At 45.5% G+C, this 14,624-nt stretch overlaps 1 protein-coding gene across 1 annotated transcript in view; it reads left to right on the top strand.

The window, feature by feature from the left end:
• The first annotated feature begins 9,665 nt into the window (after positions 1 to 9,665).
• LOC118396859 (protein ABHD15-like) overlaps positions 9,666 to 14,624 on the top strand; it is a 54,167-nt gene continuing 49,208 nt past the window's right edge. The window contains exon 1 of the mRNA XM_052467567.1: positions 9,666 to 10,918. Within this exon, the coding sequence (XP_052323527.1) occupies positions 10,352 to 10,918 (567 nt within the window). The 5' untranslated portion in view covers positions 9,666 to 10,351. The remainder of the gene's footprint in view (positions 10,919 to 14,624) is intronic.

Below are 14,624 nucleotides of genomic sequence, written 5' to 3'. Positions count from 1 at the left end.
CTCACTTTGAGGACAATACAGTGCCACTGACATGGCCCGCTACCAAAACCTGCGGACTCTCCTTAACCGCAGCGACGTGAGTGAAACATTAAAACGTGTTAACCCTCACAAGGCTGCAGGCCCAGACGTTATCCCCAGGCGCGTCCTCAGAGCATGCGCAGACCAGCTGGCTGGTGTGTTTACGGACATATTCAATCAATCCCTATCCCAGTCTGCTGTCCCCTCATGCTTCAAGAGGTCCACCATTGTTCCTGTTCCCAAGAAAGCTAAGGTAACTGAGCTAAACGACTACCTCCCCATAGCACTCACTTCCGTCATCATGAAGTGCTTTGAGAGACAAGTCAAGGACCATATCACCTCCACCCTACCTGACACCCAAGACCCACTCCAATTTGCTTACCGCCCCAATAGGTCCACAGACGACGCAATCGCAACCACACTGCACACTGCCCTAACCCATCTGGACAAGAGGAATACCTACGTGAGAATGCTGTTCATCAACTACAGCTCAGCATTTAACATCATAGTACCCTCCAAACTCGTCATCAAGCTCGAGACCCTGGGTCTCGACCCCGCCCTATGCAGCTGGGTACTGGACTTCCTGACGGGCCTCCCCCAGGTGGTGAGAGTAGGTAACAACATCTCCACCCCGCTGATCCTCAACGCTGGGGCTCCACAAGGGTGTGTTCTGAGCTCTCTCCTGTACTCCCTGTTCGCCCACGACTGCATGGCCATGCACGCCTCCAACTGAATCATCAAGTTTGTGGACGACGGCCTACAGGGAGGAGGTGAGGGCCCTCGGAGTGTGGTGTCAGGAAAATAACCTCACACTCAACGTCAACAAAACAAAGGAGATGATCGTGGACTTCAGGAAACAGTAGAGGGAGCACCCCCTTATCCACATCGACGGGACAGTAGTGGAGAGGGTAGTAAGTTTTAAGTTCCTTGGCGTAAACATCACGGAAAAACTGAATTGGTCCACCCACACAGATAGCGTTGTGAAGAAGGCACAGCAGCGCCTCTTCATCCTCAGGAGGCTGAAGAAATTTGACTTGTCACTCACAAACCTTTACAGATGCACAATCGAGAGCATCCTGTCGGGCTGTATCACTGCCTGGTATGGCAACTGCGCCGCCCACAACCGTAAGGCTCTCCAGAGGGTAGTGAGGTCTGCACAAGGCATCACCGGGGGCAAACTACCTGCCCTCCAGGACACCCCGATGTCACAGGAAGGCCATAAAGATTATCAAGGACAACAACCACCCGAGCCACTGCCTGTTCACCCCACTATCATCCAGAAGGCGAGGTCAGTACAGGTTCATCAAAGCAGGGACCGAGAGACTGAAAAATAGCTTCTATCTCAAGACCATCAGACTGTTAAACAGCCACCACTAACATTGAGTGGCTGCTGCCAACATACTGACTCAACTCCAGACACTTTAATAATGGAAATTGATGTAAAAAATATATCACTAGCCACTTTAAACAATGCCACTTAATATAATGTTTACATACCCTACATTACTCATCTCATATGTATATACTGTACTCTATACCATCTACTGCATCTTGCCATCTTTATGTAATACATGTATCACTAGCCACTTTAAACAATGCCACTTAATATAATGTTTACATTCCCTGCATTACTCATCTCATATGTATATACTGTACCCGATACCATCTACTGCATCTTGCCTATGCCGTTCTGTACCATCACTCATTCATATATCTTTATGTACATATTCTTCATCCCTTTACACTTGTGTGTATACGGTAGTAGTTGTGGAATTGTTAGGTTAGATTACTCATTGGTTACTACTGCATTGTCGGAACTAGAAGCACAAGCATTTAGCTGAAAAATAACGGCACAGCATCCCTGCTGTTGTCCTTTTGTATGTCTCTAAATGAGTATTAGAAAATATTTGTCTCTTTTATAAACACTCGCTGACTGACTGACTGTACAGCTTATCCTCAACCTGCCTGTAATGAATAACTGAATAATGTGTCAATCAATAGTACTGTACTTTAGCATTTCAGCTGAGGTCAGGGCCATCACGGACATTGCTATCGAGGCTGTCAGTCAGTGGAGCAAATAACTCCTTATTAAAGTGCTGTGGTACAGTACACAGTCTGGAAGGAGTTGCGAGAGATTGTCTGATATACAGTTGAAGTCGGAAGTTTACATACACTTTTACATACAGGTTTACATACAGGTTGGAGTCATTAAAACTCGTTTTTCAACCACTCCACAAATTTCTTGTTGACAAACTATAGTTTTGACAAGTTGGTTAGGACATCTACTGTGAACATGACACAAGCATATTTTCCTAAAATTGTTTACAGACAGATTATTTTACTTATAATTCACTGTATCACAATTCCAGTGTGTCCAGTGTGTTTACATACTCTACACTAAGTTGACTGTGCCTTTAAACAGCTTGGAAAATTCCCGAAAATTATGTCATGACTTTAGAAGGTTCTGATAGGCTAATTGACATTATTTGAATCAATTGGAGGTGTACCTGTGGATGTATTTCAAGGCCTACCTTCAAACTCGGTGCCTCTTTGCTTGATATCATGGGGAAATCAAAAGAAATCAGCCAAGACCTCAGAAATAAAATGGTAGACCTTCACAAGTCTGGTTCATCCTTGGGAGCAATTTCCAAACGCCTGAAGGTACAACGTTCATCTGTGCAAACAATACTATGCAAGTATAAACACCATGGACCACGTAGCCGTCATACCGCTCAGGAAGGATACCCCATGATATCAAGCATCTCTAGTGTCTCCTAGAGATGAACGTACTTTGGTGCGAAAAGTGCAAATCAATCCCAGAACAACAGCAAAGGACCTTGTGAAGATACTGGAGGAAACAGGTACAAAAGTATCTATATCCACAGTAGAACTAGTCCTATATCGACATATCGCTCGGCAAGGAAGAAGCCACTGCTCCAAAACCGCCATAAAAAAAGCCAGACTATGGGTTGTAACTACACATGGGGACAAAGATCGTACTTTTTGGAGAAATGGCCTCTGGTCTGATGAAACAAAAATAGAACTGTTTGGCCAGAATGACCATTGTTATGTTTGGAGGAAAAAGGGGGAGGCTTGCAAGCCAAAGAACACCATCCCAACCGTGAAGCACAGGGGTGGCAGCATCATGTTTCAGGGGTGCTTTGCTGCAGGAGGGACTGGTGCGCTTTACAAAATAGATAGCATCATGAGGGAGGAAAATTGTGGTATATTGAAGCAACATCTCAAGACATCAGTCAGAAAGTTAAAGCTTGGTTGCAAATGGGTCTTCCAAATGGACAATGACCCTGAGCATACTTCCAAAGTTGTGGCAAGATGGCTTCAGGACAACAAAGTCAAGGTTTTGGAGTGGCCATCACAAAGCCCTGACCTCAATCCTATAGAATATTTGTGGGCAGAACTGAAAAAGTGTGTGCGAGCAAGGAGGACTACAACCCTGACTCAGTTACACCAGCTCTGTCAGGAGGAATGGGCCAAAATTCACCCAACTTATTGTGGGAAGCTTGTGGAAGGCTCTGCAAAACGTTTGATGCAAGTTAAACAATTTAAAGGCAATGCTACCAAATACTAATTGAGTGTATGTAAACTTCTGACCCACTGGGAATGTGATGAAGGAAATAAAAGCTGAAATAAATCATTCTCTCTACTATTATTCTGACATTTCACATTCTTAAAAAAAGTTGCGATCCTAACTGTGAGAGGTTTTTATTCTCTATTTTGGTTAGGCCAGGGTGTGACTAGGGTGGGCATTCTATGTTCATTTTCTATGTTTTGGATTTCTGTGTTTGGCCAGTTGTGTCTCTGATTGAGAACCATACTTAGGTAGCCTGTTTTCCCACTGTTAGTTGTGGGTGGTTATTTCCTGTTTAGTGTTTGTTGCACCTGTCAGAACTATTTTGTATTCAGTGTTCAGTCAGAATAAATAATATTAACACGTACCACGCTGCACCCTGGTCTTCACCTTCTTCCACCAAAGGCCGTTACAGAGGAGCAGCGCTATCTGGAGAAATGAACATGGGAGGAGATACTGGAAGGCTGTGAGGGTCCCCAGTCCGGGGTCGGCGGCGAGGGTCCCCTCCACGTAAAGAAGGCCCACCCGGACGCTCCCCTTTAGAGTCCGGTTTTGCGGCCGGAGTCCGCACATATATACATAATAATAATCAATAATTTAGCTCTTTATTTAGCCATCTTATATATAAAGCCTTATTTGTTCATCAAAAATTGTGAAAAACTCACCACAGGTTAATGAGAAGAGTATGCTTGAAAGCATGCACATAACTCTGCAATGTTGGGTTGTATTGGAGAGAGTCTCAGTCTTAATTAATTTTCCACACACAGTCTGTGCATGTATTTAGTTTTCATACTACTGAGGGCCGAGAATCCACTCTCACATAGGTACGTGGTTGCAAAGGCCATCAGTGTCTTAACAGCGTGATTTGCCAAGGCAAGAAACTCTGAGTGTAGACTTATCCAGGGATCGGGCAGTGGCTTCTGATTCAATTACATTTTCACAGAACCGCTTGTTCGCAATTTCGATGAGGCTCTCATTCAAATATCGGTAAGTGGACTGGAGGCAGGGCATGAAAGGGATAACGAATCTAGTTGTTTGTGTCGTCCGTTTCGGGAAAGTACATGCGTAATTGCACACCCAGCTCACTCAGGTGCTTCACTATATCACATTTGACATTGTCCGTAAGCTTGAGTTCATTTTCTCATAAATACAATGATGGAAAGACCTGTGTGTTGCCCTTGTTAATGCAGACAGACATTGAATATTGTTACGAAGAGTCCCTGTAAACCTAGATTCAGATCATCCAGGCGAGAAAAAACATCATCCAGATAGGCCAGTCGTGTTAGAAACTCGTCATCATGCAAGCGGTCAGACAAGTGAAAATTGTCGTCAGTAAAGAAAACTTTAAGCTCGTCTCTCAATTTAAAAACAAATGTGTCAATACTTTGCCCCCTTGATAACCAGCACACTTCTGTATGTTGTAAAAGTGTTACATGGTCACTGCCCATATCATTACGTAATACAGAAAATACATGAGAGTTCATGGGCCTTGCTTTAACAAAGTTAACCATTTTCACTGTAGTGTCCAAAACGTATTTCAAGCTGTCAGGCATTCCCTTGACAGCAAGAGCCTCTCGGTGGATGCTGCAGTGTACCCAAGTCGTGTCAGGAGCCACTGCTTGCACGCGCATTACCACTCCACTATGTCTCCCTGTCATGGCTTTTGCGCCATCAGTACAGATACCAAAGCTGTCCAGTACTTTAAAAACATCCTCCAATGTCCTGGTTTCCAGTGGTTTGCAGAAGAGGATGTCTTCCTTAATTGACCCCCCATAACCGTAACGGACATATACCAGGAGCTGTGCCAGGCCCGCCACGTCTGTTGACTCATCCAGCTGTAACGGACATATACCAGGAGCTGTGCCAGGCCCGCCACGTCTGTTGACTCATCCAGCTGTAACAGACCTATACCAGCCCAGGCCTGCCACGTCTGTTGACTCATCCAGCTGTAACTGGAGCTGTGCCACTCTGTTGACTCATCCAGCTGTAACAGACATATACCAGGAGCTGTACCAGGCCCGCCACGTGTGACCAGGCCCAGCTGTTCCAGGCCCGCCACGTCTGTTGACTCATCCAGCTGTAACGCATAGAATTCACTGGCTTGTATGCAAAGCAGTTATTGTTTCAAAACATCTCCTGCCATGTCACTGATGCATTGTGAAACAGTGTTGTTTGATGGAGGCATTGTCTGTATAGTTTATGTTGGCATTTCCCCCAGCATTGTCCCAGGTATATCCGCAGCAGCAGGAAGACTGAAGTCCTCCACAATAGGACGGGGCTTGCCTGTCCTAGCCACTCGGTAGCTCACCATATAAGATGCTTCTAGCCCCTTCTTATTAATGGTATCGGTTGAGGTTATACATGTCTTACTACTCAAAAGTCGTCTTTATTCTCGCTCAAAAAACTCCCGTGGCTTATTTTTCAAATTGTCATGTTTCTTTTCTAAATGTCTGCGAAAGAGTGAAGGTTTCCCACGAGAGAGTAACGGTTAATGTGATCTAATGTTAATTATTTGACTAGGTTACCTGTATTTGACATTGTGTTGTTATTTGACTGAACACTAGATGGTTTCATTTTGTTTTTGGCCGTGAAACGATGCTACTCAGGAGAGAGAAAAACCTCACCCAAATGTATAGCCCCGTTGGAAAATATAAATGGACTGTTTGAAAATGGGAATAAAAAATCAATGAAAAAAAATGGGAATCACATTTTTATTTGGCGTACCCCCGACGGCATTGCGCGTACCCCAGTTTGCGAATACATGCATTAGAGAATAACAGTTGAGGCTGAGGGGAGGGTGGGAGGGATAAGGGTAAAATGGGATGAGGGGAGAATGGGATGAGGGGAGGGTGGGAGGGATGAGGAGAGGGTGGGAAAGATGAGGGGAGGGTGAGAGGGCTGAGCGGAGCGTGGGAGGGCTGAGGGGAGAGTGGGAGGGATGAGGAGAGGGTGGCAGGAATTAGGAGAGGGTGGGAGGGATGAGGAGAGGGTGGCAGGAATGAGGAGAGGGTGGGAGGGATGAGGAGAGGGTGGCTGCTCTGGCCCCCCAATGGTGGAACAAACTCCCTCACGACGCCAGGACAGCGGAGTCAATCACCACCTTCCGGAGACACCTGAAACCCCACCTCTTCAAGGAATACCTAGGATAGGGTAAGTAATCCTTCTCACCCCCCTAAAAGATTTAGATGCACTATTGTAAAGTGGCTGTTCCACTGGATGTCTTAAGGTGTATCCACCAATTTGTAAGTCGCTCTGGATAAGAGCGTCTGCTAAATGACTTAAATGTAATGTAAATGAGAGGATGGGAGGGCTGAGGGGTGGGAAGCGTACACAAGGGCAGGCAGTGTTGAGATGATAGTTCCCAGATGCAGGAGGGAGAACACACAAGGACGGCACAACACACAGTCCTGTTGGACAGCCTCTGACAGTACTATAATTTCAGTCTTCCACACTACAGCTGGTTTCCATCCCAATCAGGGAGGCAATGAGATTTAGAGAGTGGGGGACATTTGTTTAACCAAAGCCCCACAATTGGTTCTCTACACATAAACTATGACTACGACAGAGACATGAGGGAGGCCTCCCACAGTTGTTTCTCTCCTCACTCCACCTCTCTCCCTCTTTATCCAGCTCACCCTCTCCTTGGTGACGTCATACTGTATCTGTGGCTGGAGATTCATCTTTTTCCAATTAAACCAATTAAAAGATCAATATCAGTTGATCATGTAGAGTAGACTATAGAGATCAGCTGTAGAAATCTGTCTTTTAGTGCACCATCATCAAGCACTAAATACTTCATCATAAATATATCATAAATCTATTAATAGCGTTTGATTTCTCATTCCCAGTTTAAACACACTGTATATAAATGAGTATGACCTCTGCTGAACAATCAACGCTCCCTGCTAGATTCTGCCCACCAGGGCTCTTCCTATGTCAGTCAGAGTGAATCGGGTCATGTTCTCTATGGCACCGTTTCTCTTATCGATATCCTTTGGTCTGTGCTTATGTTCCCAGACCTCTCAAGGACCACAGCCCCTGTCAAGGACCATTCCCCACCAGTTCCTTTGTTCAAGTGGTACACTTCAGTTTGTGTGTGTGTGTGTGTGTGTGCGTGTGCGTGTGCGTGTGCGTGTGTGTGTGACGTGGGTGACTGCGCGTGTTTCCGAAACCTTGGGTCATGCGGAACAATTTGTCATCCCTAAACAAAACAATAAAGGGTGTGTGCTTGTTTTTCGATATCCTGTGACGTTCCTAGAGGGAGTGTGTGTGTGATGTGTGTGTGATGGGCCATAACGTGTCCTGAGAAGCAGGTGTGTTGAACTGTATATCACGATGACCTCCAGGCTTAAATACCCTCTATTCTTACGCTACATCAAATCTCTCTCTCTCTAGATCAACTATCCTCCGTCTCACTCATTTTGGTCTCTTCCTCCCTTTCACAATCTTCCCTTTCTTTTGAATGAGCATCCCTCGCTCCACAGACTTAGAATATAATATATTTTCATGGCTATTAAAAAGATGAGTGAGGCCAAAGTTCTGTTCTGTTAATTTCTTATTTCTCTTCTTTGGTTCAGCCTCATGAATATCATTAGCTGTTGGCTTCTTGTATCTCACTAAATTAAATCGTCTCATCATAGGTTCAAAGATAAACGGTTGAACCACATGCACCAACAACAGACTGGAGGTTGGTTAATATCAGTTCCAGTATCAATACCAGTTCCTTTGTTCAAGTGGTACACTTCAGTTTGTGTGTGTGTGTGTGTGTGTGTGTGTGTGTGTGTGTGTGTGTGTGTGTGTGTGTGTGTGTGTGTGTGTGTGTGTGTGTGTGTGTGTGTGTGTGTGTGTGTGTGTGTGTGTGTGTGTGTGTGTGTGTGTGTGTGTGTGTGTGTGTGTGTGTGTGTGTGTGTGTGTGAAACAAGGTGACAAACACAATGTTCTGCTGTCTTGTCTATTGCCATCTGAATAGTTCATTACACTGACTCATCCACCACAGGTCCTCACCATCAGTCCTCCCTGACAGGCTACAGCTCTCTGTCAGTCTGGTCCTCACCATCAGTCCTCCCTGACAGGCTACAGCTCTCTGTCAGTCTGGTCCTCACCATCAGTCCTCCCTGACAGGCTACAGCTCTCTGTCAGTCTAGTCCTCACCATCAGTCCTCCCTGACAGGCTACAGCTCTCTGTCAGTCTGCCATAATTTTCAGATGGGTCCAAAACAACAACATCACCATCACTCCTAAAAGCAGCAGTTTAGGAGCACAACCTAATATAGATTGCTTCCCAAATGGTGCCCTATTCCCTATAGTCCACTACTTTTGATCAGAGCAATATGGCCCCTGTTCAGATGTAGTGCACTATAATGAATAGTGTGCCATTTCGGACGCAGACATAATATGAACATGTTATGTATCCATCTAATATGAGGTATAGCACTTAGCCCCATATATCACCAATCAAGGGAGTCAGCGACAAGCTACCTGGAAATGTTCTGAGTAAAATTCCAATTGAAGGTCATCCAATCCCCATGGAGAAAACATTAGGAAAAAACATTCAGTTGATACAATTATTACTGAACTCGTCCACTGCCCTGTCTTCCCATTCTGTTCTTGGACAACGCTCAGTAATTTACCATAAATCCAGCTGTATATCTTCTGCCTCCTGTTCTGTCTGCACTTTCTAGATTGTTAATGCATCAGTGGATGGGCAACATTATGTTTGGACTGCCTCTGTAAGAGTTTTATTTGAGGGCCATTTAGTACATGTGGAGCTTACATCCACTTAATGAAATGTATACATTGTAATTGTCACAATATGGCCCTAATGCACTGCAGTCTCTTCTTATACATTCATTATGCTTTCAATCCTCTGCCGGCAGGCTTTTAGTGGTATAGACATTGTAGTTGCTATAGCTATCCTATCTATATTACCTTTGTGAAATACATTACTGGTGTTGCTTGGATTCAAGATGTTCTGTAATGTAGAATCTATATAATCTTTGATGGAAGAACAATTGATTCTATAGTCTCAACTACCCTGGGTACAAATACAAATATAGCCATAGTATTTCACAAATAAAGACAACATTGAAAGAGAAAATGTAACTGTACATCCATAACAGAATTGTATAGGAGATGTTTACGCCTGTGACAGTCTGACACCTGAGGCGTTCGCAGCTCTGCATTATATTACTGACAATTCAAAGGCGCCCCCCGAGAACGCCATGTATCCAGATTTGGAACGACTTGGAGAGGTGGTGTCCATGCCTTTCATGTGGTGAAGGAGAAAACACTTCGCTTCATTTACCCAGGAATAGACCTAGAGGAAGGTAGCCCTTCTGAAGTGGAGTGCTTTGTTTTGAAACACAGTAGAGGCGACGGTGGGTGTTCTCCAGTATACAGTTACGATCAGCCATCGAAACTTCTGCTTCAATCATCTGTTTTCAATAAGGATTGCTTCTGAACTGAAAACGTAATTAACCATATAAGGCTGGAGATGTCACAGTTGAAATGTTACTGTAGGAAAGAAAGTGGAGACCCTGTTGTGCGCATTCTGGTTTATCCCAAAGAAAGCAAGTAGCCTATATGGTTACGCGCACGTTGTGCTTTGTGAGAAGAGGATTTCAACCAAACGAAAATGGCACGGATTATTCTTTGCGCTTTGACATTAGTTTTGGCTGGCTTTAATTAAACATAACTGTAGGTTATAACTAACTGAACATCCGTGGAATTCACCCCACAGTCCAAATGATGGAATGGCTCGTTGCTTTGTGTATTGGGATTCTGGTGGCCGTCATTTGGTCAGCTTCGAAATATTTTGGTACCCAGGGCGAGCCAGACGCACTCCTCCAGGGGCTCGGAATTTCACGGCGGCAGACGAAGGAGATGGTCTCAGAGAGGTGCGTCTCAAACCGGGGGGTCCCGGTGGACGGTGCTAATGCCCAGACATCCGACAGGGCAGGTGAGAATAAAGTCCCCGATGTTGCGCTGATATGCAAACCCTCGGCGCTGGCCAACTATCTCTTCAAACACTGCAGGACTTTCAGCAATTTCATAGCGTGCACTGGATGGACTTGGCGGGCGAGTGCGTTTCTTCAGACAGTTTACGGCGCGTGCTGGCCGTACGAGAGCCCGGCGTATTTCGTGCGGGACTACCTGCAGTTGAGCGACGACGGTCTGGTGGCGCTGGACTGGGCAGTGTCGTTGGCCGGTGCGTCGTACCAGAAACGGAGGAGAACCTCGAGTAATTCCACGAGCCCAATCCTCCTCATCATACCCAACTCTTTTGGGAAAATCACTAGAAATGTTCTGAAGGTAGTCTAATGATTTAATGAATGAATGATGAAATGTAATGCAATATTTGATCATAACCAGGCTTGGTTCTTGTTCATCAAGTGAAAACACCCTCAGCCACAATGTGCCCAGTGCCCACCTGGGCCCTATTTGTCTTATGGTATTAATGAAGGATACATTATGCTAGTTGTCTTGCTCCTTTCTACCTTTACTCTGACATCATAACTGTTACATAGAACACAGCTTACCGTTCTATGGATGTCTATTAGGGACTGTTGTGGACAGTCTCATACGTTTTACATCAACTCTAGACTGTAAAGGGGCACCTGTGAATTTGACAGCAGTTTACAGGCAGCTTGGTGGCAAGTAAAATGCAGTATTTCATATAACATTACACCTACTGTAATAATATGGATTCAAAGCAAGTACTGTATAATGACATACAGTACAATACAGTCAAATCGACTGTATTATACTGTAACAAGTACAATGCTACCATATAATCTGAATGAATGGATGGATGAATGAAATTCATTGAGGGGAGGGTTCAATCTATGAAGATTTTTGTAATGGTGAAATTACATAACAGTGAAATTATGTCTAATTCATCACTGCAATGGTGTAAAAAAAGGAGTTTGAACAAGATATGAGAAATGACCAGTGCCAATGCGTATTCCCATTGAGCATGGGGGGAACCTTGATTCAAGTCAGTCTTGGCAAGCTGAGGAGGAGAGCAAGAAAGTGAACAACAAGAGCACAGTGCCATGCGATAAAACCAGGGCTTCAGAACAGTGATTGTTGTAATTGAGAAAAGCTTTAAGAAGGCCTTGCTCTGCCTTGGCAGGCTATGAGTGAAGGGATCATATCACTGCAGCTGCACTCCCAATAGCATAGTCCTGGATCATTTTGTGCTGTCTTGCCAACTCATACATTATCACCCCCTACTAAATAAATACAAATCAGCAAGACAGCACAAACAGATCTGGGACAAGACTACACTCCAATGCCCATTAGCCTTATAATGAGTCACTGTACCCTGCAGTCCAGACAATGTTGACACATTCTTTTGTCACTTTCTACCCAAACCAGATCAAAAGCACCTGCCTAATCCACTATAAAGTAGCCCAATTGAATGTACAACCGGACAATCTGGCTTGCATTGTTCCAAGCCTGATTTATGTACTCTGTTACTTTTGAGAGCAACAATAAGTCAATACCGTGGCTCCCAGCACCCCCTACTAGCCTAGTCTGTCAACAATAAGTCAATACCGTGGCTCCCAGCACCCCCTACTAGCCTAGTCTGTCAACAATAAGTCACTACCGTGACTCCCAGCACCCCCTACTAGCCTAGTCTGTCAACAATAAGTCACTACCGTGGCTCCCAGCACCCCTACTAGCCTAGTCTGTCAACAATAAGTCAGTCAGCACCCCTACTAGCCGTGGCTCCCAGCACCCCCTACTAGTCTGTCAACAATAGTACTAGCTTGTCTGTCAACAATAAGTCACTACCGTGACTCCCAGCACCCCCTACTAGCCTAGTCTGTCAACAATAAGTCACTACCTTGACTGCCAGCACCCCCTACTAGCCTAGTCTGTCAACAATAAGTCACTACCTTGACTGCCAGCACCCCCTACTAGCCTAGTCTGTCAACAATAAGTCAATACCTTGACTGCCAGCACCCCTACTAGCCTAGTCTGTCAACAATAAGTCACTTACTTGACTCCCAGCACCCCTACTAGCCTAGTCTGTCAACAATAAGTCACTACCTTGACTGCCAGCACCCCTACTAGCCTAGTCTGTCAACAATAAGTCAATACCTTGACTGCCAGCACCCCTACTAGCCTAGTCTGTCAACAATAAGTCAATACCTTGACTCCCAGCACCCCTACTAGCCTAGTCTGTCAACAATAAGTCACTACCGTGGCTCCTACTAGCCTAGTCAGCACCCCCTACTATCCTAGTCTGTCAACAATAAGTCCCTACCTTGACTGCCAGCACCCCCTACTAGCCTAGTCTGTCAACAATAAGTCACTACCTTGACTGCCAGCACCCCCTACTAGCCTAGTCTGTCAACAATAAGTCACTACCTTGACTGCCAGCACCCCCTACTAGCCTAGTCTGTCAACAATAAGTCACTACCTTGACTGCCAGCACCCCCTACTAGCCTAGTCTGTCAACAATAAGTCACTACCTTGACTCCCAGCACCCCCTACTAGCCTAGTCTGTCAACAATAAGTCACTACCTTGACTGCCAGCACCCTCTACTAGCCTAGTCTGTCAACAATAAGTCACTACCTTGACTCCCAGCACCCCCTACTAGTCTGTATGTCAACAATAAGACCCTACCCCTACTAGCCTAGTCTGTCAACAATAAGTCACTACCTTGACTGCCAGCATCCCCTACTATCCTAGTCTGTCAACAATAAGTCCTACTGCCAGCCTAGTCTGTCAACAATAAGACCCTACCATGACTCCAACCCCCTACTAGCCTAGTCTGTCAGCAATAAGTCCCTACCTTGACTGCCTAGTCTGTCAACAATAAGACAATACCATGACTGCCAGCACCCCTACTAGCCTAGTCTGTCAACAATAAGTCACTACCTTGACTGCCAGCACCCCTACTATCCTAGTCTGTCAACAATAAGTCAATACCTTGACTGCCAGCACCCCTACTATCCTAGTCTGTCAACAATAAGTCCTACCTTGACTCCCAGCACCCTACTAGCCTAGTCTGTCAACAATAAGTCAATACCTTGACTCCCAGCACCCCCTACTAGCCTAGTCTGTCAACAATAAGTCACTACCTTGACTGCCAGCACCCCCTACTAGCCTAGTCTGTCAACAATAAGTCACTACCTTGACTGCCAGCACCCCCTACTAGCCTAGTCTGTCAACAATAAGTCACTACCTTGACTCCCAGCACCCCCTACTAGCCTACTGTCAACAATAAGTCACTACCTTGACTCCCAGCACCCCCTCTGTCTGTCAACAATAAGTCAGTCTACCACTACCTTGACTGCCAGCACCCCTACTAGCCTAGTCTGTCAACAATAAGTCAATCCCCTTGAGCACCCCCCTACTAGCCTAGTCTGTCAACAATAAGTCACTACCTTGACTGCCAGCACCCCCTACTAGCCTAGTCTGTCAACAATAAGTCACTACCTTGACTGCCAGCACCCCTACTAGCCTAGTCTGTCAACAATAAGTCACTACCTTGACTGCCCAGCACCCCTACTGACTGTCAACAGCACTACCTTGACTAGCACCCCCTACTAGCCTAGTCTGTCAACAATAAGTCACTACCTTGACTGCCAGCACCCCCTACTAGCCTAGTCTGTCAACAATAAGTCACTACCCCCTACTAGCCTAGTCTGTCAACAGTCACCCCCTACTGCCAGCCTACTAGCCTAGTCTGTCAACAATAAGTCAATACCTTGACTCCCAGCACCCCCTACTAGCCTAGTCTGTCAACAATAAGTCACCTTGACTACAGCACCCCTACTAGCCTAGTGACTAAGTCCCAGCACCCCCTACTAGCCTAGTCTGTCAACAATAAGTCCTAGTCTAGCCTAGTCAACAATAAGTCACTACCTTGACTGCCAGCACCCCCTACTAGCCTAGTCTGTCAACAATAAGTCACTACCTTGACTGCCAGCACCCCCTACTAGCCTAGTCTGTCAACAATAAGTCACTACCTTGACTGCCAGCACCCCCTACTAGCCTAGT

Source organism: Oncorhynchus keta, chromosome 18, assembly GCF_023373465.1.
Source record: "Oncorhynchus keta strain PuntledgeMale-10-30-2019 chromosome 18, Oket_V2, whole genome shotgun sequence".
NCBI classification, from domain to species: domain Eukaryota; kingdom Metazoa; phylum Chordata; class Actinopteri; order Salmoniformes; family Salmonidae; genus Oncorhynchus; species Oncorhynchus keta.
Note: the sequence above shows the minus strand (reverse complement) of the source record. Positions and strands in the feature narration are given on the sequence as shown.